Below are 24,825 nucleotides of genomic sequence, written 5' to 3'. Positions count from 1 at the left end.
TGACGGCCGTGATTGGACACGGCCATCATGTGATCAGGAGGGCCAATCACAGAGCCCTCCTGCCGATCTGAGATGTGCCGTGTCCGGGCGCGATCCCGCTCCTTCTGATGGACGTTCCTGAATGTCCTATCAGAAGTAGACTGCTCCCACCCGGCCGTACATATGCATTGGCCGGGTGGGAAGTGGTTAAAGAGGAACTTCCCTTTTGGGTGGAGCTCTGCTTTAAGCCAAGTGCTCCAGTAATTCAGTAAACAACCTTTACAGGACCTGCACCATTTGATGGACATTTTAGGTCAGCTTCCAAGCAGATTGCCAAGCAGCACACATTGATCAGGTTCCTGACTAAGGAAATATCCAATGTGGCCAACAACTTGGTAGATACTTAGGGGACCGTAAAAAGCCCAATGGTCAAGAACACAAACTGTAGAAACTACTTGGTTAAGAGAAAAAAATAAAAAATAAGTTGTTTGTGTAGGTAGGAATTCTTTATATCTACTGATGCCAGAAATACCCCAATAAAAAGCAAAAACTACCAATAGGGTAGTCTCCATTTCTGAATGTGTGTACTTTCAGGAATTTGTTGAGACCCTTGGACATCCAGACTAGGCTATCACCATTTGGTTTGGAAAGCATTAACAGGATGGAAAAAGATGTCACGAGACATCTTCCAGCAGAAGAGTGATGACCACCTGGGACATCGGCTCTTACAGAAGAGCAAGAGAAAAAAAAAAAAAAAAAAAAGTTCTGTGTAGAAGATATTGAGCACAAAGCAGCAAGCTTTCAGTAACCTCTGGACACTGCTGCAGACCGAGTAATCCATGTCCAGACAGGCACAAGAACTCCTTCAGTTAGGAGGATTTGCCTCCAGATCTAGCATTTGAGGGTCTAGTTCTTATGTAACTGAGGAGCAAGTCTGATTTAGAGTCCAAGGCTTGCTGCTTACAAAAAGCAATCTTTCCTGAATTTATAAAGGAAGCACCAGTTTGACTTGGTACCTTCATCACCTTTAGTTTCACTAACCAGCAATTGAACCATAGGATCCTTTTTACATAGACAAAAATACTCAACCAGGAAAGATAGCATACAGCGCTTTCCACATGTCCAAGGAAATTCACTAAAACCCAAAGCACTCAGAAAAAGTTCCTGAAAGCTGCCCGATAGCAAGATACCCTTTTCTGGAACAAAGCAGACACTTTTCTCAGTTTGGAGAGGAAAGGTTTTTTTTGAGCAGAGCATGCATTCAGCAGCCCATAGATTTTTCTAACCTGGTTAGAAAAAACACTTGATGTAGATTGGGAAATTCTCCTGCTGAGCCTTTGTATTCTGACAGCAGGGAGTCATCCCAACAATCAGAATACACGGATCACCATGGCCAGCTAAAGCCTAGTATAGACAGATCAAGTGTCAGGCAGTATTAGCTGGTTCAATAGAAACCAGCCAACATGTGGGCCCGTGTGTACTGCAGGCAGTCGGTGGAGCATGACCAAAAAAGGGTCTGCTGATCAGCGCTCTCAGCCAATGAGGTGGGTGCTCCATCCCCCTGTCAGAACACAATAGCAATTGCTTAGCCCTGCTGGGTTGAACAAAAAACCCAAAACTAAGTGTATACTAGGCTTTAAGTGCTGCACAAACTGTTGTCACCATCAATAATAAGGCAGGCATAATTTCTATTTTATTAGGTTATGGAATCATTTTACAAATTTTGCCAGATGCGATTTTTTTATGTGCACCTAGTGTACATATTGTATACACATACATATTTCACTTATAAAATCCCAAGGGCAGCATTAACACCAAGCAAATCCCATTCTTATAAGGAAAGATGGTCAACGCCAGCCTATAAATTACTTTCAGTACAGTGCATTAGAATACGCACAAAGGATATGCAGACATTTGTAAGAACAAAAAAGGACAGCAATTGTTTTATTTATCAAAATTTGTTACAGGTGAATTGGTAAACATGAAGTATACAACTGCCACGTACAAAAGTGAACATTTATAATGTTTGTACATTGATGATTACAAGATTTAAAAAAATTCTGTCTAGCTATATGCATTGCCAGCTTAAAGTGAGAAAATATATACACAATGCTGCCAACTATGTACAACGAGGTTTGGTTACAGAATCGCATTTAAAAGTAATCATGCAGAGTAAGGTTATGTTATGAAGTCACTTAATGGACCTGCACAGGGTTATTTTAGAACGTTTCTTATGTAGGCACCAATTGTGCAGATTTAACGGGTGTAACATTTCAACTAAAGGCTGGACAAGTCCCTGGAGCCATGCAGACAAATGCACAAGATGAAATACTGGTGCAGAAAATAAACCAAGTTAAATGTTCCCTTACTCTATATACTGCACTAATATAGATATTAGGGCTAATATATTACTGCTGTATAGAGCCAATATTAACTAGCCAAGATCTTTCACAGCAGGTGGGGTTTTTGATGGGTGTTAAAGTTTAAAATGTTTGCGCTCTTCCCCTCATCCCCAGCAGTTTACCTTTTCTTCAATCCTCAGGCACTGTTCAGCTGCCAGGAGTGAAGTAAAATGCCCAGTATGGGGTGAGCATGCGACATGCAGCTTATTTTTATGGCATTAAATTCTGGTGAAATCACTTCCAGTACACGGATCTTTTTTGTAGCAAACTTGTTACCTTCTAAACAAACTGGTGCCCTGATATCTGCTTTTAGGGTGGCTTCATTGCCTTGCCTGCCTTCACAGGGCTGCAGCTATACACTAAAGGCCCTTTCACACTGGGCTGGCGTCAGCGGTAAAGCGGTGCTATTTGGCCGCAAGCAGGGCGGTTTTAATCCCCGCTGGGTAGTGTAAAAAACCACCACAAAGCACTGCTACAGCAGCGCTATGCTGCCAGTATAGCATCACTGCCCCACTGATTTCAAGGGGCAGGAGCGGTGTATACACCACTCCAGAGATGCTGCTAGCAGGACTTTGAGCGTCCTGCCAGCACATCGCTCCAGTGTGAACACCCTCAGGGCTTTCACATTGGAGAGACAGCAGCGGCCGTTTCAGGGCGCTTTGCAGGAACTATTTTTAGGGCTGTAATGCCTGCAAAGCACCCCAGTGTGAAAGGGGCCTTATGCTTTTCCTGCTTTACCGTGGGAGGGGGGGGGGGTTTCCCTTTAAATCCAATGGGACCATTTACAACATTGCATTACAGGTGCAGTGCATTTTGAAAAGTGCTGCATGCTGCATCTTTGCTGTGGCTTTGAAAACCGCACCAAGAATGCAGCCTTATACTGAAATGAAATTGTGGTAAAATTGCGCCACAATGAGTCACATGTCCATTTTCACAGGCGCAGACAACTCAAAAGCAAATCTGAAACAGCAAAATCATGGTAAAAATGCATGTCAGCAGCACCAATTCATGTATTCTGACAGCAGAAAGTCGTCACCATCAGGACACAAAAGCTCAGCAGGGAGGATTCCCCCATCCACATTGAGGATGGGGGAATTCTGTCAATTTTTGTTCAACACGCTAGTTAAAATGGAACAAAAAATAATGTGCTTGCTCAAACTGGAGTCACAGCAGGATCATCTTTGGATAAGGCAAAAAGATTCTGGAGGCAAAACAAACAAGCAGCCAATATTAATTGACTGAGAAGCCAGGAAGAGGTCAGTGATAAATACATTGAATAGCGAATACAGAGTTATCCGATGCCTGCAGTGGAGTCACAAGAGGAATCATGTACATGTTTATGCCACACTCGTTATATATGGGACAATGTGGCAAGTCTTTAGCTACCACCTTTCGAGCCATAGGTCATTTCAGAGTGAACTTGTGGGGATCTCCAACCACACTACTCAGTCTGAAAGCTTATTTTTCTTAGTCATTAGGAACTACAAAGGAATGTAATGTGTTCCTGTGTGGTGCAATTTCAGCTCATCCATTTTGACTAGGCGAAAATATCAAAGCAATAGTACATGCAGTATTTTGGATACACCGCAACCAGACTGCATGATTCTTTTCTACCACAAGATCCGTTGCAGGCAAAAGTGATTGAAAGGGCGGTGTGTTCTGAAGGCAGTGTAGGAAACAAACACAAAACTTGGGTTTCCCCACACAGCATTCTAGTGTAAACGGGCCCATAACGGATAGGAGTTTTGAAGAGACAGGCGGAGTAATGAAACCCCCCCCCCCCCCCCCCCCAAAAATAAATTTAAAAAAAAGCACACACATTTAGAACATCTCTGCATTTCCTAAAATGTTGAAAGTTAAACGGGTTTACATAGAATGCAATCCAAACAAATGCTGTGTGCCTTGGTATGCAGTTTTAATTTAAATTTGTGAATCTTACAACGTTTTACTCAGAGATCCTGCCATAAACAGCAATTCCCATTTCAAGCCAACACTGAGCCACTGCCTCACAATTAGCATCAGTGTTGTATGAGCCTTTAGTTGGCTACTGGGCTTCACATCTAATAGCCCAATTGCCAACTGTACTAGAAAGCATGAAAGGCTGGCAACAGAGCCTTGCAAAGGCAGAGCCTTGCTGGCAGCAACAGAAGTGCTGTTACTGGCGGGATCTCCAGGTAAGCTTTGCAATAAGAAACTTGTCTAAAGCCCAATTCCAGGCAAGATTACCTTCACAGGTTAACATGCAAACCCCACCTTGCTCCTCGAGAGGACTTCACAATCATGCAGTCACACTTCTATATTCAACGAATTGTTTATATGCCAGAGGAAATCCAGCTCCTGCTGTACTTTTTGGACACTCTTGCTGCAAACAGAAAGAGAGAGCCAGCAACACTGTAGTCCTTATTCCAAAAGTTTATTGGCTACATCAGATCACCATAGAATAGCTGACACATTTCTGCAAGAGCCTTAGTAGCACTAAGGCTCTCGTCAAAACATGTCAGCCATTTTATGATGCTCTGATGTGGCCAATAAACTTTTGTAATAAGGACTAGTGTTCCCGGGTGATTTTCTGTAGCCAGTGTGGAAAGAGCCTTGGCATCAGTGTTGTGGATGGCACACCAAGATTAGGTAGTCTCCCTTCGTGAGCGCTACATTCCCCTAAGCTCCACTTTGGCTGTAAGTTCTGCAGGTCTCAAAGCCGATTGCATTTCTGCCCCCGACCAGTCACAAAACAAAGCCAAGTTCAGTTTCGTGAATGGAGAAAGGGTGGAGTTGCAACCATAATGCTGGGGTCTAAGGCCCCTCCCCCAGCCTGTATAGGAGCAGTAAGTTATATGACAAGGCATTTACAGGGCTTTCAGCAAGCTGTGTCGAAGCTTTTCAAGTATCGATCAGCTCCAGTTTGTAAATGGTATACACAGATCCCAATGGGAGAGCTGATTGCCATTTTAGAAACAAGCTAGCAGGATTCAGCACTTCTTGAAGCATATTGAAAGCCTGCTAGCAGCCCGTTTAAAGTGGCAAACAGCTATACCATTAGGATCTGTGTTCAACTTTTACAAACTGGAGCTGACTGGTACTTTAAAAGCTTCAAAGCTTGCCGAAAGCTCTGAATGATTTGTCAAAGCTTGCTGGTCACACTGCTCTTATACAAGCTGAAATCCTAAATATATTACAGCCAGGAGTAAGATCAGCTGGGACTTTCATGCCATGCAAATGTAGAAATATGCCTTGCATGGCAGTGATGCCCTCTTGAGGAATGAAAACGTTTGCTAGCTGATGAAGGATTTCAGCTTTAATTGTACAGTGGAAAAATTACAAAACATTCTGAAATACAGGTTTTAGATTTACATAAATTTCAAGGCCAACAGAGAAGACTCAAACTGAAATTTGGCCGCATAACACTAAATACCATTTATAACCAAAACGCAAAAAAAAAATTATTAAACAGAATAAAAGTCCAAGTAAAACCAAAAACTTAAATGCCATTTTCATGAGCTCCAGGAACTGTGCTGCCTTAAACCAGTGAATCCAGCACAATAGTACAATGTTTCCAGTAAATAATTGGCCAGGCACAGCACTGCTGTTCCAACAAGTGCTTCTATAATAGGTAGCTGCCAGCACCAGTATTACGTATATATTATATGTGGCCAACAAGTCCAAGAGTTTGCAGAACAGCGGGGAAACCTTCTGCCTTCACAGAGCAGATAAAAAGATCCCATGTTACCCGCTGGGAGGAAAGCTGAGAAATAACTCAATCGCACATGATTTCCAGGTCCAAGCCGTTGTCCGCTTCAACTTTCCTGATCTTGGTTGGGGTTCCTTCAAACTGAACAGAACACAAAGTGTCAAAGCACAGATCAAACATTACATCCACCATCACAGCAGAACTTTTCACCTTTTCCTCCATTACCTGCCGTTTTGCACCACTTTTAGATTAAAGTTTCTTCAAAAATGCAGATAGTTTTAATCAACCAGTTCCTGCCCGCCCACAGAAGATTTACTGTGGGTGGGCATGCTGGATCACTTGTACATTGCCAGGTGATCCTGCAACAGCTGTGTTCTCCTGGGTATTACATGATCGCAATACACACACCTGTTATGAATGGGTTTCATTAATAGCAGCACTTAATCCACAATGGTAATCACAGCTGTTATGAAACAGCCATTTTTTACGATAAGGAACTGCGTCGCTTTAACTGACAATTGCGGTCTTGTGATGCTGTACCCAAACAAAATCGAGGTCTTTTCCCACAGAGCTATTTGATGACCTCTGTTTTTTTTTCGTGCTAATATAAATATATATTTATTTACTGGTAATAGCGGCAATCTGGACCAGTGACATTACTACATTGATAAGCGATAAAATAGCACTAATCAATGTATAAATTACACTGGCATGAAAGATTAACACTAGTGTGTGAACAAGGGGTTAAATACATTCCCTCAGCATGTTCAAACAGTAGGGGGGGGGGGGTGGGCGGGATGACATGGGACATGACTGATCACGGATTCCAGTCACTGTAAACAGATCTGACATGTCCCATCAGAACGGGGATCCGCCTTGTTTACAAAGGCAAATCCCTGTTCTGACTCTGAACAGAGTTTGCGTGGGGCTGACAGACCCTGAGCCCGCAATCACATGCACGGACCGACGTATGGGTACGTCATTGCCACAAAAGAGCTGACCTGTCACAGAATATGTGCGGAAGCTGGACACCAAGTGGTTAAAAAGTCATTATCCCTGATCACCACTACACACCTGTCATGAGACGCTGTACTGCACTGGTGAGGGAGGGAAACTTTCCATGTCTCTGAATACCCAAGACTGTCTCCCTTCCCAATTCAGTGGTATTTCTACCGTCTAGGAATTTCCAGGTTCTGTTCATTTATACGAAACAGGCTTTTTAAAATGCATATGACTCACCCAACATGTGAACTGGACAGGTTTTCAGTGCAGCCAGTTAACATATATGCAGTATACTATAGTTTGTAAAGGCTATAACTCACAAACAGGCAAGAGTGGGGGGAAATATTCAGTACTTACCAAAAGGTCTTCTTCACATGTATCTTCTACAGTGGTCATGTCGTCCTCATTACTGTAAAGATAAAGGACAATCTTTCAGAGGCCGATCAATATGGATTTGTTAAAGTAGCACCTCGACACTCCCTTTTGTATGGGAAAGTAGCAATGTGCCTTGCTGTATAAAATCAGTGGCCAATGCAAGACTCACAGCCACAGCTCAGGCTTGCTGAATCTAACCATTCTAAGTTTGGATAGAGAAGGGCTAAGTCCACTGACGCCAGAAGCGACATGAAAGGTCTATTTTATAGCAAGAGAGCGATCTGCTTACCAAGTCTTTAGGTTTACATTCTGGCATAGATTAGTGCACTGCATGACCCCTGTGAAGGAGCCATGTCATCCCACACCAGCCAATGGGGGCTGACTCAGCCTGACAGCCAGAAGAAGCCATGTAAAAGATGACAGCAAGGGACATTGGACCGGTGAAGGAAAGTAAATGCAGACTTTAGTTCCTCTATAAAAAGTGCAATGGCAATCAACTTTTTCCCCCTTTCACAGCAAACTAGGCTTGACACCATCACCACATGGTTATAAGTGATCACCCACAAAACATAGAAATCTGTACAGTGATTGGACTTACAAGGGCTGCAGTTCACTGCCTTCTTCAGTAGGAGGGTCCCATGCATGTAGAGCAATGCGCCAAATCTTGATTTGTTGGTCCCATGACCTGCGGCTGTATTTCTTGAATTTGTTAGGGGTACGAGGATGAATGCCTGGCTGTCTCATGTGTCTAAAGAAAAATACAAGTCATTTAAAAATTAGCATAACATTAAAGTGGATTGTAAAGCTTTTTTTTTTTTTTAAAACATGTTATACTTACCTGCCCTGTGCAATCGTTTTGCACAGAGCAGCTCTGATCCTCCTTCTCGGGTCCCTCTTACTGCTCCTGGCCCCTTTCCTCCTGTTGAGTGACCCCACAGCAAGCAGCTTGCTATGGGGGCACCCGAGCCAAAATGCAGCTCCATGTGTCCAGAACACAGTTGCCATTCAGCCCTGCCCCCTCTGATTGGCTGACTGCAGCCGAAGCCAATGGCGCCACTGTTGTGTCTCAGTCAATTAGGAGGGAGAGTCCCAGACAGCTGAGTGACGTGGACATCTTGGATGGGGCCGTGTTAGAGAATGGATGAATGATTATGCTAGAAAGGCTATTTCGCTAGCTACAACCGTCCTTATTCATGGTCCACCTCAGGGATATACTCAAGAGAAATCACTTTTGTAACTTTCTGAACATGCCAGATTTGGATAAACTGTTTCGACATCCATGACTCAGGAAAACTCTCCCCCTCTTCCAAATCACAGGGACTCATTGAAGATTTCCCTTTATAAATTTAGCTTTGCCTCACTTTTACTCGTGACATTTGTGATCAGGGCAACTTGAGAGAATCTCCCTTGCTAGGACAAAAAAACGTTTTGTTGAATGTTAAGAATACTTAACTAGCTTACTAGAATACTTAACTAGCATACTAGCTCATTATAAAATACTTACCTTAGAACGAGGCCCCGACATCTGGCCCGATTCACGCCGAGGGAGCCGACATGCTCCCTCTGAGTTTCTTCCGGGTATCGCGGCTCCGGCGCTGTGAGTGGCCGGAGCTGCGATATCGTCACTCCCGCGCATGCGCGCGGGAGATTTCAGTCCGGCCGCTGCCGGATTTTGACGGCGAGAAACCCCTTGCGCGCATGCGCCGCTGCAGTCAGCGGCGCATACCGAGGGGAATATCTCCTAAACCGTACAGGTTTAGGAGATATTTTTTTTACCTACAGCTAAGCCTTATTATAGGCTTTCCTGTAGGTAAAAGTTAAAAATGTGGGTATACAACCCCTTTAACTGCCAACAGTGCTAAACATTTGATATCGTTTATATTTTAGAGACAAGGAAGGTTTTATATAAAGCTACTCTATTGTATTAGGTTGATATAACTCCAGTCATACCTTGGAACTTCTGTTGTGTATCTGTCATAGGCAATTGTGTTTTTTCCATAGTTTATCTGCTTCTGTCTTCTGGCAAGAACAGATGAGTCAGTTTCCATTTCACCACGAGTGGAGGAATCTTTGGAATCAGAGCTGTGAATAGAGGAAACCTTACAGTAAAGGTATGTACTAAGCAGTGTTTAAAGCCCCATTGTAGTTAGTAATTGCTCTCCCATTTGCAGCAGGCTGTGTGGCCGCACCAGACTCAGCCACTGGTCAGTGAGCGTGCGCGATTACATAGCCATGCCCAACACGTTTCAGAGAGACATAAGGGGACTGTCCATGGTACCCACAGCTGGGCTCCTGTTGTCTATAATCAGAGCAGAAGCGGACTGGTCAGTGACGTTGTGCGCACCTGACCCAGAAGTGTCAGATCATGTACTAGGTATGTGATCTGTCGCAGAGAGGATGCCCTGCCACAGTAAATGTGTGATGGGTGGTCATTAAACTTTTTTTAATCACAGCAGATGTTATGTTTTGTGATGTTTAAAACAGACAACCAATCAAGCACCTAATGCCTCAGAGGTATGGGCCACTACTAATCTGCACTACACGTATGAGTCAACCCTAGCCCTCAGGCTTGGAAAAAAGTTAAAGTTTGATAATAATTGGCAAATGTGGGAAACATGGCGTAGGAAAACTCCAGATGTGTGCCCATGACCGTTGACCAATTACTCCTAGTAGGATGCGGAGTCTACACGGGACCATTCTTGTGCCTACTTAGTATCAACCTTGAGCGTATGACAGACCAATTTCTGACAGTTTCACTCTTTCTTTCCTTTCTCCTTTCTTTCCCTCCCTTTCTTTCACATGTTAAGCTTAGTTTTATTCTTAGTTTGATCACCCATTGTCTCACCCACCTCCCCACTATTCTATGTCCTCCCCCCTGCCATTTCACTACTCTAATTCAGCGTGCTGGAGTGCTTTCAGGGTGGAGGGAGGTTAGGGTCTGATATAATAGTTGGGGGGATGTGGAGATTTCTTTATGATTACTTTGCAATTATTTTGTGATGACTTTGCGACAATCTTGTGAGTATGTTGTGATTATTTGGTGGTCATTTCCTGATTTCTTTGTGATTTGTACCTTGATTATACTGTGAAATTCTTCTAATAAAAATTATTTACAAAAAAAAAAAAACAGACAACCAAATTAGAAAGTGTAGACAGGCTAAATAGCTCAGTTACACATTCCTGTAAGAAGACCAAGTTCAGATATGCAATCTCAACTAGAAACATGAGAGAAGCATGGAGGCAGCCATCAGTGGTCTACACCTTCTTGAAGAGATTAAATTGTGGTGTGATCTTCTCCACTGTCACAATTTAATAACATATCAGCTGCGGACTCCTGCCACATCATCCAGTTTCCTGTGAATGAATGCCTACAAATATTGTTAGCCGTTGCAGCCGACGGCTTTTAGCTCTCAAACTACAAAGGCTCTGGTAATTCAGCAATTCTTCCTGGCCATATGATGTACGGGCAGATAGCCATCCTGAGTCTGCAGGAACCAGGAGATCGCACCTGCAATCTGCAGGCTCCAGAATAAAATAAACCCTCCCCCCAAAAAAGGAGAAATTTGCTTTTAAAACGTTTCTCCACAGATCCCAAAATATATGGCAATGTACACCCTATAACCAAGCAAGCAATTTTTTCCTTCTAGAAAGTCCAACCCTTTTGCAGGACCAAGACAGAGGTGTTTATTCCACACAGTAGAAAACTCCAAATAGTTCACCATATCAGTCTTTGAATTACCTTCCAGAAGATGATCTTCTTTCCCTTGGCCCAAAGTCATTAATAAGCAGCTTTCTCTTGTACCTGAAAAGAAAGCAACAATCAAATATTAAAAAGGCCCACACACAACCAGGTAAACCTTGTACACCTAAGTGTTGTGCCAAGATCTGTTCATTGATGGGGCGTTCATTTAGACGGCACTGCTCACAGTATACTATAGATTAGATTGTAAGTGCTAATGAGCAGGGCCCTCTGATTCCTACTGTATTAAACTTGTACCGTCTACCCTCAAGTTGTAAAGCGCTGCATAAAAAAATAAAAAAAATTAAAAAAAACTTCAGGAAGGCAAACCTTGCCTTTAAATATGCACACAACTATATTCAGTTGAGAACTAACCGTCATTTAGGTCTGGCTCCCACCTATGCATGTTTGCTTTTGACCCATTTCTGCGGTGCTTTTTGCATTTTTCACTCACATTTGATGTTGAATTACTGGCTGCTGGTGTAATGGTTAGCCTAAATGCAATCGATCTACTTTAAAACCAGACTGTCCACTTTTATGCAAGCCTCCAACACAAATGCATTAAGGCTTCATGTACACGGGATGTTTTTACAACCTCTCCTGAATGATGCAACTTGACATCGTAACCCACATTTAAATGTCAGTTTTGTTGCATTTAAAAAAAAAATTCTTCTCCAAAATAGCCGAAAAATGAAAATACTCCTGTACATGAAACGTGGCTAAACGAGAGTTACCACGTTTAGCACTTGAAATGCCTGTAAACTCAGCTTCTGAACACTTTATACACAAATTATAGCCTAATATATTCCACTTTGAAAAGAAGTTAAATCTGCAATGAACTGCAGCAACAAGTGACCTCACAAAGTTTTGCAGGGAGAGGGCAGAAAATACAATATGCACACCGAGCAGATATACTCCTCACCAGTGCCATGACATGCTGTACAGAAAAACTGTCCATCACATCCAGTTCCTCTCTCCCCTATGTACAGTGTGAGGGGAAAGATCAGTGCCCACAGCGCTGATCTGCCCATTGCAGCCAGCCTCTGCATACCCATCCATCAATCCATGCTCACCATACTCATCGATCCTCAGCCCTCCATGCTCAGCCATCCCCATTCATGCATGTCACTACAGTGCCTCATAAAAAGTGCAATAGGTTGTCAGATTTGAAACGTATACCCCTAGAAAACGCTTGATGGCGCTCCCTACATGCTGGGCCTCTCAATGTGGCCATGGTGTGTAAAAGCAATTTGTGTGAAAAAGAGGACAAAAATGTCATATAGGTAGTGTTGCATGACTGAGTAATTCAAAATGTGAGCACTTAAAGCCAAAAATTGGTCTGGTTAGGAGGCCACGTACCCCTGCTCTAGCTCCTGCTCTTTCCTTGAGCTGTAGTTTAAGTGCCCAGAGGTCAAGTGGTTAAAGTAAAAGCATAAAAAAAAAAAAAAATGAAATGTTAGAATTGTACATGCACAGGTTTAGGCAATCACAGGAGCAGTTTAAAAAAAAAAAAAAAAAAAAAAAGGGGGGGGGGGGCTGCAACAATTTAAAAAGCCAAGTGTTGGAGGACAGAGCAACGGTTTTATATTTGGGGCAATCAGTGTTTAAAATATGGATTGCAAAACATGAATCCTCCGTTTGGCATGGCAGGCTATGTTTACCGTTAATCGCATGTTTTAGTAGGTACTTTTTTTTGCAAAATGATTGCACCCAAGCTTCCACAAACTGTCTATACCTCTGTATAGGCTTTCAGTTAGTGAGCTGTATAATGCATCAATGGACTTGTGCTGATCAGCACACGCTATATCAGATTTTAAACTTCAAGAAATTAGTCCGTTTGCCACAGTGGCAGACAGCTTGTAGTTGACTCATCTCTATGGGAGCCACAGTAGGTGGGGACTGGGGTACCTGTAACATGTTGCTCAAGGTGGAGACATCCTTTAAGGGCCTATTGACACCTGAAACGGCATCATGTTGCACAGAAATGCACTGCGTGTTTCTGTGCAAGTCGCATACAGTTCTGTGCAGTGTCATTTCAGTCCATTCATTTTGCATGAGCTAAAATAGCAATGCACCAAAAGTAGGACATACACTGCAACTACAGCACATGGTAGTTTTGTACCATGCAATCTGGTGTGGGTAAGGTGATCTGCATTTGGGGTGTCGTTCACTTGGCACTGACACCTGCTGCAGATTGCAAGGGCCATGAGAGATTAGATTTCAATATGGTGTAGGAAATTGGCATGAAACCTTGGTTTCCCGCATGGCATTCTAGTGTGAATGGGACCTGAACATACCAATAATGAGCACTCCTTTAAGCTGGGCTCACTAGTGTGAACTGGATTCTGGTTCCCCTGCATCCAATTTGCATGACAGTACATTGTGACTGGCCCTCTATGGAGCCGGTTCAAACCTCTCTAGTGCGGCTGTGGAGTGGATTGCAGAGGTCCATTTCAGGGCTGAATTCAGGCAAAAATGCAGCCCCGATTTGTGCCTGAAAACAGAAGAGGGACGCCCTGGACCCCCGCTGCGAGCTGCATGTGTAGACCATGAGGGCAGAGCTTTCACACTAAAAATGGAAACAGAAGACGAACTTTAACTCAGTTTCCAATTTAATTACATTAACTGGATGAAAACAAAATACCTTGACAGCCAACTAAAACGTACTGTTGAACAAACTTATTAGCATCATTTTTCATCTGTACAGGAAAAGAATGTTTTGGTAAAGTACCCAATAACCAGACATACCCAACATTGTCAGTCTTCAGATGTTTTTCTCCTTACCTGACCAAATCTTTTTCTACAGTTTCTTTCAAGATTTCTTCTTCCTCCACCGCTGACCCCCAGTCCTTACATCTCGACACAGGCCTATGGCTTTCTGGGGTGGTGAAGCTGGTAGGAAAGTAACGTCGAGAGGTCAGCCTAGCAGATCAAGCAAACAAGGGAGTAATGTACCCCAATCTGTTCTACACTTTCAAGCAGATGCTAAAAGATAGCAAACAGTCAGTTGTATCATTTTGTGCAATATTTGAAGGAAAACAAATCTGAAAGCCTTTTAGCCCTGTGACTTTGAAATTGTGCAACTTCATATGAAATTACATGATTTCAAAGCTGCATGCCAGTGCTATGTTGGGTGCAACTTTGAAGACATCTGTGCAGCTTCATGTACAGATGTCTAGGCAAGACGCACCTGAAATTGCCAGAAACAGTTCAGGAACTTTCTTCAAAATCTATGGGGCACACCAAAGTGTGACACTGATTGGAATGGTGCCATTGCTGACAATAGGGTGTGACTTGACAATTCTCTCCAATTGTTCTGACATTTCTCTCCTACATGTAAAATTCATATTTTTTTACTAGAAAATTACATAGAACCCCCAAACATTATATATGTTTTTTTTTAGCAAAGACCCTAGAGAATACAATGGCGGTTGTTGCAACTTTTTATCTCGCACGGTATTTGCACAGCAATTTTTCGAACGCGTTTTCAGAAAAAAAAAAAAAAAAGACAGTTTCATGCCCAAAAAAAAAAAAAAAGTAAAGTTAGCCCAATTTTTTTGCATAATGTGATAGAAGATACATCGAATAGATACCCAACATGTCATGCTTCAAAATTGCATGCACTCGAGGAATGGCGCCAAACTGGTATTTAAAAATCCCCATAGGCGACGCTTTAAAAAGGTTTACTGGTTACATCAGGGATGTCCAAACTTTTTTCAAAGAGGGCCGGATTTGATGAACTGAACATGCGCGAGGGCCGACCATTTTGCCTGACATTCTTTGAACCATTAAAATTCGGTCTAAGTGCGTCCATCCGAGCACTAATACACGGCCCAACAAGAATTCTCTTGCCTTTGTGGCTGTGTGTGGTGAATAGATGAGCTCAAGTGTACTATTTGGATACACCATATTTATTGACATATAACACGCACCTTCACTTTAAGAAAACTTCAGGAAAAAAAATCAAGCCATTGCCGGGAATGCAGCCGCCATTGCCGGGAATGCAGCCGCCATTGCCGGGAATGCAGCCGCCATTGCCGGGAATGCAGCCGCCATTGCCGGGAATGCAGCCGCCATTGCCGGGAATGCAGCCGCCATTGCCGGGAATGCAGCCGCCATTGCCGGGAATGCAGCCGCCATTGCCGGGAATGCAGCCGCCATTGCCGGGAATGCAGCCGCCATTGCCGGGAATGCAGCCGCCATTGCCGGGAATGCAGCCGCCATTGCCGGGAATGCAGCCGCCATTGCCGGGAATGCAGCCGCCATTGCCGGGAATGTAAACATCCCTTGTAATAGAAATATGTCACGATCGGACCTATTTACAGTGAGATGTGGGGTCAATAAGACCCTATATCTCACCTCTAGGCTGGGAAGCCAAAAAAACAAACAAACAAAAAAAAAAAACACCCCCCCTATCCTGGCTTCCTAGCCAAATCTGCACCGTTATTTTGAATGCAGAGGCCGGGCGTGACGTCATAACATCGCGCCCGGCCTCCGAACGATCATCGAGACTCTGGGGACGATTTGGTCCACCAGAAATATCTATGGCATCATCCGGGGGCCGGCGAATCCTGTGACTGACTCACCGATGGAAGCGGTGAGTCGGTAGAAGCATCAGAGGGCGGCGGTCCCCTCCCGTAAGAACGACCAAGCGGCGGAACAGCCGATATGATCGTTCTTATGGTGCAGGGAATCGCCGGCTGAAAACTACGATATCTGAATGATGTCTATGGCCTCAGGCATCATTCAGATATACCCCCGGAAAGTCAAGGACGTCCCTGGATATACCTTGGGTGGGAAGTGGTTAAACTTTCTTTAGTTACTTCCTAGGCCAATGATATAAATCCCAGGAGTCTTCAGGAGAGAAGAGGTTTTCTCAGCTAAGCACGCCCACCTGCTGGCATGCCTGAGCTAAAGGCAGAATAAAATAAAGAAGACATGGATGGAAGGGAGAGTTTGCTTTGAATATAAAAAAAAAAGTAAAAGGATTGTTTTTGGTGCTCAGATGTAGTGAAGATCAGCTTTAATCTGGGTATTAAATTTAACACAGTAAAAGTCTCTGGGGTGTTACATTCATTAAAACCCATTTGATTTTGAAAGGACAGAGCAGATTGAACAGAGAATCCATAGATCAATGCCTCCAAGACCTTCCCAGTGTTCCTCAGGAATCTTGTTCGTTGCTAGTTTTTATACCCCGTTATGCAAGATGAACCCCTTTTCTTTATTAGGCTCAGATCAAGGTGGAGTTGGCCTTTAGACAGTTACTTATACGCAATATGGCCCTGGACATTTTCTGTTAGACCCCTTTTACACAGACCGTTTTCAGGCATTTTAGCTTTAGAAATAGCACCTGTAAAGTGCCTGAAAACTGCCTCCAATTCACTGCATGAGTGCTTTGACACCCAGTCGGTGTGCTTGTGGGACATTAGAAAAAGTCCTGCAAGCAGCATCTTTGGGGCAGTTTGGGAGCACTGTATACAGCACTCCCAAAACACCCCTACCCATCACAATGAATGGGAAGCACTTCTGAAGTGCCTGAAAAGCAATTCGGAATCGCTGTAACACAGGAGTTTTTAAACCCTTTTATGAGGTTAAAAGCACCTCTTAAAGAGTAGTAAAGCACCACTAAAACAAGCATCGCTTTACCGCAAAAGCATGGTGTGGCATGGACCAGTGTTAAAGAGGTCTTACGACCAACTCAGAACTGGCAACATCCAAGTCATACTGTTGCCAGGCATGATAGACTGTATGGTACCTGTCGGGACGCTTGTCTTGGGGAGGTTTATCAAATACAGTGGAGTCTTCATCTTCATTGCGTCTTCTAAGGTTACCATCAGAGCGGCGTTTACGTCCCTGAGACCAGCGAGATGGTGGTTGAGGTCTGAAAAAAAATATATATAAAATTAGAAGAAAAATATTTCACACTCAGCAAAACCAAGTCAAGTCACCAGGAAACCAGTAGAGAAAAAAAAGTGATGTCATACCCCAAAAAATTATAACAGCCTTTACAGAGTAGTGAATATAAGGTAGGCAAATAAAGCCATTTTACAGCTACTCATGCTTTCACCTCTGACAATGCCATTTTACATATCAATGGCTTAAAGGCACAGTTCACCTTTGGGACCATGTCACACCAACCCTCAAAACTCCCCCATCCCACAGGATGCTTATCCCAGCACGGTGATGTGGTCTTTGTCTGCAAAGCTGCATCATCCATTCATAGGATCTGTGATTGGTAAGACTACAAGTCCACTAAAACAGAGGGCCTCAGGACCTGCTCAGGCACAAGAGCAGTAATAGATTGTCTTCCAATGTTTACTTCCTCCAACCATATTGGTCGGTCCATGCCTGTATACAGACTAGAGGCTGGGATGTTAACGATGCAGGAGACTGTTCACACACAGCACCACAAAACACTGTCTGCACTGAATGCAAAATACACAAACTTTTTTTTTTTATTCATGCAAGTATTGATCACACAGAATGCTAAAACTTTCTAATGTGTAACTAAAAGCTCAGGGAGCAGCCATACCGGCTCATACGCTCATGCGCCAAGCATCGAGTTTAGAGATTTTAGAATAGTTTCTATTCCCCTCATCAGCCCTCAGCAGGACAGCCCTCTGCTATACCGAAATAAACCTCTGGGTGGTTTAGACTGTAACCCAATGTGTCTAGTTAAAGATGGATGCTGCCCACAAAGGAGTACGGATTTCACTGCAGAGTGAAAACTCCTAATACAGTGCAGGTTACACTAAAGCTGGCTATACACATGCCAAAAAAAACAATCAGACTGAGAAAAAAAAAAAATTTAAAAAAAACCCACACACTTTCACACTTAAGATTTTCAAACCAGTGTGTCAACAGCAATAGCAGAGTTTTGTGCAGCCATCCAAAGTATTGGAAATGAGAACAATTTTCTAATCATGCATATGATTATCGCTCAAAGGAAAATAAAGCCAAAATGTGCATGAGCAAACGCATTCTCTGCCACATTATTTTGAGGAGGGACCATAGTGTAGTTCTACTATAGGAAATAAAGTTTCCTGCAACTAGAGCCAGTGTCCCATATGAATCAGTGACCCGTCAGAATATGTGACATTGCGTCACTTGACAGCATGGCCATATTGCTACACCCACACTGCCACAGTAGGCCTGCAGTCAGAAGGGAACCTTTTTACACCCAGTCAAGTCCTGCATTTCACTTATTTTTACCAGTAAACTGAGCTTAGTGAAATACATTTTTCAAACCATAACACTGTTGATGTTTAACTTTAAAACAGCAGCAAGCCTGCTGATCTCACATCTGACAAGTCAAAACAGTCCAACGGATTTCAAAATAATGTTTAGCACAATATAAACTGTTTATTGGTAAAAATAAGAGTGAAATGCAAGACTTGGCTGGGTGTAAAAAGATGTCCAGTGCTGCCTTCTGACTGCATGCTTACTGTGGCCGAGTGTGGGGTGTACCAAGATGGCAGTCACGGGGAAGTGATGGAACATCACTTCTGTTACCTAATCAGACGGGTTGCCGATTGACGGGAACACCAGCGGTTAGAGCCGGTTCCCACTGGTGCAGTGTCTGACAGATGTGATTCGCACTGCAAATCACATGCCATGTGCAATGCAATCTCAGCCATACAGATCGTATGACTAAACTTGCATGGGAACCTTTTTTTGGTCAACAGCAGAATCGGATCGCATGGGTGTTCACATTAAGGCAATCCAATTCCTGGCTGAGTTTCCAGTTCGCGTTGAGATATGCAAACTGATTTGAAAGCGTCATTAACTTTCAATTGTCACTCCCAGCAGTTCACATAGGGCAGTGTGAACGTCACCAGGAGACATGCGATGCGGAAAATTGCAGTGGATTCGCAGAGTTCCCACATCACAGCCATGTGAACCGAGCCCAAGAGACAAGAGAAATCAACATTTCATACATTGCAGCCTTGTAATCAATAAGGAATCCACATAGATGGGGCTGGAAGGGTGTAGAGCAAAGCCATTTATAATAAATCCACTGTTATTTTGAGCCAATAAGTCAAAACACATCAATAGTAAGGTTGGAAAAAAAAAAAAAAAAGTCTATCCAGTTCAACCTGGAAATAAAGATTTTCACAGTGAAATGTCTAAAACTTGATGGCACAATAGTATGAAAAACAAAATGTAACAATTTAAATTTTCATTCAGCAAATCATTTGTTCTTCTCATCCATCGCCTGCCCAACAGTAGCAGAAGCTGCAGAAAATAACTAAAACTAATAAAATAACTATAACTAAAATTGTGTCCACCTATCCACTGCAGGTTGGGCAGATGCAGCAATTCTGATTGGTGGTAAATTTGGGGGTTTAGCTTGTTTGCAGCGGAAACAACCCCCTCAGAACAGGCCTGCACTGGAAAATCTACAGACCGCACATGAGGCTTACCGCGGTGTGTACACGATTGTGCAACCCACATCTCCAGCCAGCATTCAATAATATTTACTTTACTGCAACTTTACTGCTGTGCTGGCTGCCATTTTCTTGTTTTCTGACAGTGCGGTATATGTGCGTTTAGAATTCACAACATTTAATATTATGACTGACGGGATCAGGACAATCCACCAGCATTTCACACTGCAGGCAGAAGCAGCCTTTGGGAGGTGGTCACAATGATTTTCTACATTTTTCAGAGTAGACAATTTAAACGCGTCTAGTATTGTCTGCTATCTGGCCACACTGGGATAGCCATAGACAGCATGTGCAGAGAAATCTAAGATATTTTTTTGACAAGCTTTATGGCTGAAGCGGGTGTACAATGATGGCTTCCTATTCTCTGGAAGGGGAAGTTCCGAGATTCTCAGACAAAAGATGCCCCCAAATCAGAGGACAATGTACAGGAAATGAGCAGCTGGCCAAGGAGACATCAGCTATGGGGGACAGCATGGCTTGGGGGGAGGGGAGGACCAAAAGCTTAAGACAGGCCCCATCCCCCCAACAATCCTCCAAAGTAAGACATACCATAGATTATGCAATTTAATTCCGGCAACCAAAATTGGTCAATTCCTTTTATCAACAGTCAGCATTGATGGGGGAAAGCCCTCCGGCAGAGCCATTGTGTCCTCCTGGCAGAAGGACCCATCCTTGCCGGAAGAACACAATGATTACTGCTGATGGCTACAACCGGTATCAATCACATGCTAAAAACTGACATGCTGTTTGTACCCGAATCGAACAAGGCATCAGCCTGCCCATCTGGCTATGACCGGTGTGACGAATAGTGTCCGCCCTATACTGCGCTTGCGCAGTATTGACAAGGAGGCGCCGAAGGTCTCCGAAGATGAACAGCGCCTACGCACTGAGTCCAGGTTGAAGCCCCAATATCCAAGTGGACAGAGTTAGAATAGAAAATAGCCGAGCGAAGCGAGGTCGTACACGAAGCATGGCAAACGAGGCGAGCCCACGAGCAGCCTTGTTACCATCTGCTACGGTATGTCCACATGGATGGTGGCGCTTGGACCTGGACTGAGTGGGCAGGCGCCGTTCATCTTCTGAGACTTTCAGAGTCTCCTCGTCCTCCGTATTGCGCAAGCGCTGCGCAGTACAGACACTATCCGATGGGGGGGGGGGGACATATTTTGGCAGAACACCGGCTTAAATCTTACTTTACCACAGGCAGGAAAAGCAACAGGTTCACATTGTTGCCAGCTCCTCCAGTTGCACATTTACTGTATTGCACCTTTGGGGGTGATGGTAGATATTGATTACTACCAAGTACAGGGAGGACATAGCTCTACACTTCTACACACCACTGGTACTTGGCAAGGCACTATCACATGGGGCAGAAGTTCACAGCCCTTTGGGCCATCATGGGCCCATGGAGGACAGAGACCCAACCCCTTTGTCCTAGGAATAGAGTCCACAGCCACATGGCCAAAACAAGGCAAGGAGTCAAGTCAACCACTACCTGGCTCAGCACATGGAGAAGCATGGCATCCTGAACCCTTTGGTCTAGAGCAGGGGTAGGCAACCTGGGGCCCTCCAGCTGTTTACAGAACTACAAGTCCCATCATGCCTCAGGTAGTAATTGTAACTGCCAGCCTTGCAATGCCTCATGGGAAACGTAGTTTAACAGCTGGAGGGCCCTGGGTTGCCTCCCCCTGGTCTAGAGCCATACATGGGAAAGGAGCTGGGTGGTCAAGGAGAGAGGGTCAGTGTCCTCAGCCTAGTGTTGGCCTATTGGGGAGGCATTATGTTTGGCAGTTGAGTCGTCAGCCCTTTGGATCTGCAATCACATCAAGTTTCCAGCACTTAAGCTTTATGGGGTTGCTCACATGTGGCTATTATTGCCACCCACAGAGGATGTTTGACATCATTGAATCAACACTTGTTGTATCCCTCAATAAAAAATCCCTAGTCACTTTAAATGTGTTGTCCTCAGTGGTGATACCGCTTGGCAAACAATGTCCCATGTGTACAGCACCAAGCAGCTGCATTTTTTCAGCATGTGATAAAACAGCAACTGTTACTGACCCCTATGTGAAGGAGCTCTTAGGAAGCCCAGTGTAACCATTGCCTATCTACACCACTGGCAGGGGAGAGAAACGAAAACAATTATGTGCAACTGGCGAGGCAGCCATTAAGGGGGGTGCATGAGGACGGGATCTGGTTACCTCAAGACACTTAAGGGGCCTTGCTATTTTAAAGACAACACCAATTTTGGGAGAGTTTGCAGTGTCTAGTTATGAGGAGGGGTTGTGCATGTGGGAGTAATAGTCCTCACAGAACGCTAGGCAAGAACCCAATTATCAATGCCACAAGGGGGATCAGTGTGATCACACTAGTACTAGAAGACAGGACAGAGATCTCGTTATTACAGGAGGTTGCAAGGAGAGGCCCTAGTTATTGTGACGTCACAAGGGATAGGCTCTAGATATCGTGATAAGAGGGGAAACTGTTTTTTAAAATATGGCACAAGGGAGAATCTAGTTATGCTAGAAGAGGGGGGGGGGGAGAATCTAGTTATGCTAGAAGAGGGGGGGGGGGGAGAGAATCTAGTTATGCTAGAAGAGGGGGGGGGGGGAGAGAATCTAGTTATGCTAGAAGAGGGGGGGGGGGGGAGAGAATCTAGTTATGCTAGAAGAGGGGGGGGGGGGAGAGAATCTAGTTATGCTAGAAGAGGGGGGGGGGAGAGAATCTAGTTATGCTAGAAGAGGGGGGGGGGGGGGAGAGAATCTAGTTATGCTAGAAGAGGGGGGGGGAGAGAATCTAGTTATGCTAGAAGAGGGGGGGGGGGAGAATCTAGTTATGCTAGAAGAGGGGGGGGGGGAGAATCTAGTTATGCTAGAAGAGGGGGGGGGGGGGAGAGAATCTAGTTATGCTAGAAGAGGGGGGGGGGGGAGAGAATCTAGTTATGCTAGAAGAGGGGGGGGGGGGAGAATCTAGTTATGCTAGAAGAGGGGGGGGGGGAATCTAGTTATGCTAGAAGAGGGGGGGGGGAGAATCTAGTTATGCTAGAAGAGGGGGGGGGAGAGAATCTAGTTATGCTAGAAGAGGGGGGGGGGAGAGAATCTAGTTATGCTAGAAGAGGGGGGGGGGAGAATCTAGTTATGCTAGAAGAGGGGGGGGGAGAATCTAGTTATGCTAGAAGAGGGGGGGGGAGAATCTAGTTATGCTAGAAGGGGGGGGGGAGAATCTAGTTATGCTAGAAGAGGGGGGGGGAGAATCTAGTTATGCTAGAAGAGGGGGGGGGAGAATCTAGTTATGCTAGAAGATGGGGGGGGGGAGAATCTAGTTATGCTAGAAGATGGGGGGGGGAGAATCTAGTTATGCTAGAAGAGGGGGGGGGAGAATCTAGTTATGCTAGAAGAGGGGGGGGGGAGAATCTAGTTATGCTAGAAGAGGGGGGGGGGGGAGAATCTAGTTATGCTAGAAGAGAGGGGGGGGGAATCTAGTTATGCTAGAAGAGAGGGGGGGGGGGAATCTAGTTATGCTAGAAGAGAGGGGGGGGGGGGAATCTAGTTATGCTAGAAGAGAGGGGGGGGATCTAGTTATGCTAGAAGAGAGGGGGGGGGATCTAGTTATGCTAGAAGAGAGGGGGGGGGGATCTAGTTATGCTAGAAGAGAGGGGGGGGGATCTAGTTATGCTAGAAGAGAGGGGGGGGATCTAGTTATGCTAGAAGAGAGGGGGGGGGATCTAGTTATGCTAGAAGAGAGGGGGGGGGATCTAGTTATGCTAGAAGAGAGGGGGGGGGATCTAGTTATGCTAGAAGAGAGGGGGGGGGATCTAGTTATGCTAGAAGAGAGGGGGGGGATCTAGTTATGCTAGAAGAGAGGGGGGGATCTAGTTATGCTAGAAGAGAGGGGGGGGGGTCTAGTTATGCTAGAAGAGAGGGGGGGATCTAGTTATGCTAGAAGAGAGGGGGGGGGATCTAGTTATGCTAGAAGAGAGGGGGGGGGATCTAGTTATGCTAGAAGAGAGGGGGGGGATCTAGTTATGCTAGAAGAGAGGGGGGGGATCTAGTTATGCTAGAAGAGAGGGGGGGGGGATCTAGTTAACACATCAGAAGGGGAGGTCAAGTAGCCCAAGCAGAGGGGGACTAGTTACCATAGGACACTAGAAGAGGGCCTGGTTATCACACCTGCACAATAGGGGTCTCTGGTTATGGTAGGATGTGGGGGTTGAGATCTCGTTATCACAGGAGAAAACTAGGAGTGAGCGTAGTTATCATGGTAGGACATAAGATGGGGGGGGGGGACACGAAGAGGAGGACTAGCTACCATAGGACAGAAGAGGTTATCTTGCAATGGGAGAGGAGGAGGTTTATCCTGCAGTGTGACTACTCTCAGCACCCAGAGATGACATTATACAGAGAAGATGACGTCCATCTATCAGGTGGAGGAGAGGAGACCCCCCCACACACACACTATAGAAGGGCCTGGAACCTTCTAGATCAGATCTGATATCAGTGTGGGTGGAGGCAGTGATAGGCCCATCAGACCTGACACTGATAACAGAGCCGTGTCCCTCCTCCGGGGGTTGGTGGTCATGCTCCCCGGCGATGAGGAGCGGTAAGTAGGCGGACTCACCTTGGCTCCTCAGTACGGCTGCTCCAGTGATGAGACATGATGACACTCGGGATGCTCTCTTCTCCCGCCGCCGCTCTTCTCCTCCTACTAAGCGCAGCGCGCCACAACCTAACCCCTTATCCCGGACTCCCGCCACCGGACCGCCCCACAGCCCTGATAAAAGGGGTGGCAAAATTCACCACACCCGACGCCCCGCCTCTATTAACTGCGCCCCCGACTCTCCTCTGTCCGTATAAGTCCCGCTTTTGAGCGGCATACAGAACTCGGCGTACACACCGCTTTAGATAAACGGTAGAATTTTTCTCCCGATTTTAAATGCTTTCCCCCCCCCGAATGCGGCTGTCTGTGGAACCTTCCACGGTGCGCCCACGGATTGGTAGAGCGGGGTCACAGGCGATTGGCGATTTTCAGGTGTCAATCAGAGGCGGGGCGGGGTCTCTGCGCGCAGCTCCTACATCTGATTGGCCGTCGGCTGTCCGGACTTCCGAGATGCTTTGAATAGAAATTCCGCGCCAAAGTCCCCCTCCCCCACCTCACACACACACTGAGGGGATAAGGAGGGGGGGGGGATGTTTT

At 45.0% G+C, this 24,825-nt stretch overlaps 1 protein-coding gene across 2 annotated transcripts; it reads right to left on the bottom strand.

Annotated features, from left to right (window-relative positions):
* Positions 1 to 1,650: 1,650 nt before the first annotated feature.
* Positions 1,651 to 24,406, bottom strand: SLBP (stem-loop histone mRNA binding protein). 2 transcript variants are annotated; one of them, XM_077477934.1, is made up of 8 exons: positions 24,250 to 24,406; positions 16,941 to 17,066; positions 13,970 to 14,107; positions 11,186 to 11,248; positions 9,397 to 9,528; positions 8,045 to 8,194; positions 7,429 to 7,480; positions 1,651 to 6,210 (listed from the first exon to the last, which is right to left on the bottom strand). In XM_077477934.1, the coding sequence occupies exons 1-8, from the start codon at positions 24,285 to 24,287 to the stop codon at positions 6,136 to 6,138; spliced, it is 774 nt and encodes a 257-aa protein (XP_077334060.1). In that variant the 5' UTR covers positions 24,288 to 24,406; the 3' UTR covers positions 1,651 to 6,135. The 2 variants fall into 2 exon arrangements, with proteins under 2 accessions (XP_077334060.1, XP_077334061.1); XM_077477935.1 differs by having other exon boundaries at positions 13,970 to 14,077.
* Between the last annotated feature and the right edge of the window lie 419 nt (positions 24,407 to 24,825).

Source organism: Lithobates pipiens, unplaced genomic scaffold (assembly GCF_037356315.1).
Source record: "Lithobates pipiens isolate NorthernLeopardFrog02 unplaced genomic scaffold, aLitPip1_a1.2 Scaffold_13, whole genome shotgun sequence".
Taxonomy (NCBI): Eukaryota; Metazoa; Chordata; class Amphibia; order Anura; family Ranidae; genus Lithobates; species Lithobates pipiens.
The sequence above is the reverse complement of the archived record's forward strand: the minus strand, read 5'-3'. Positions and strand labels throughout refer to the sequence as shown.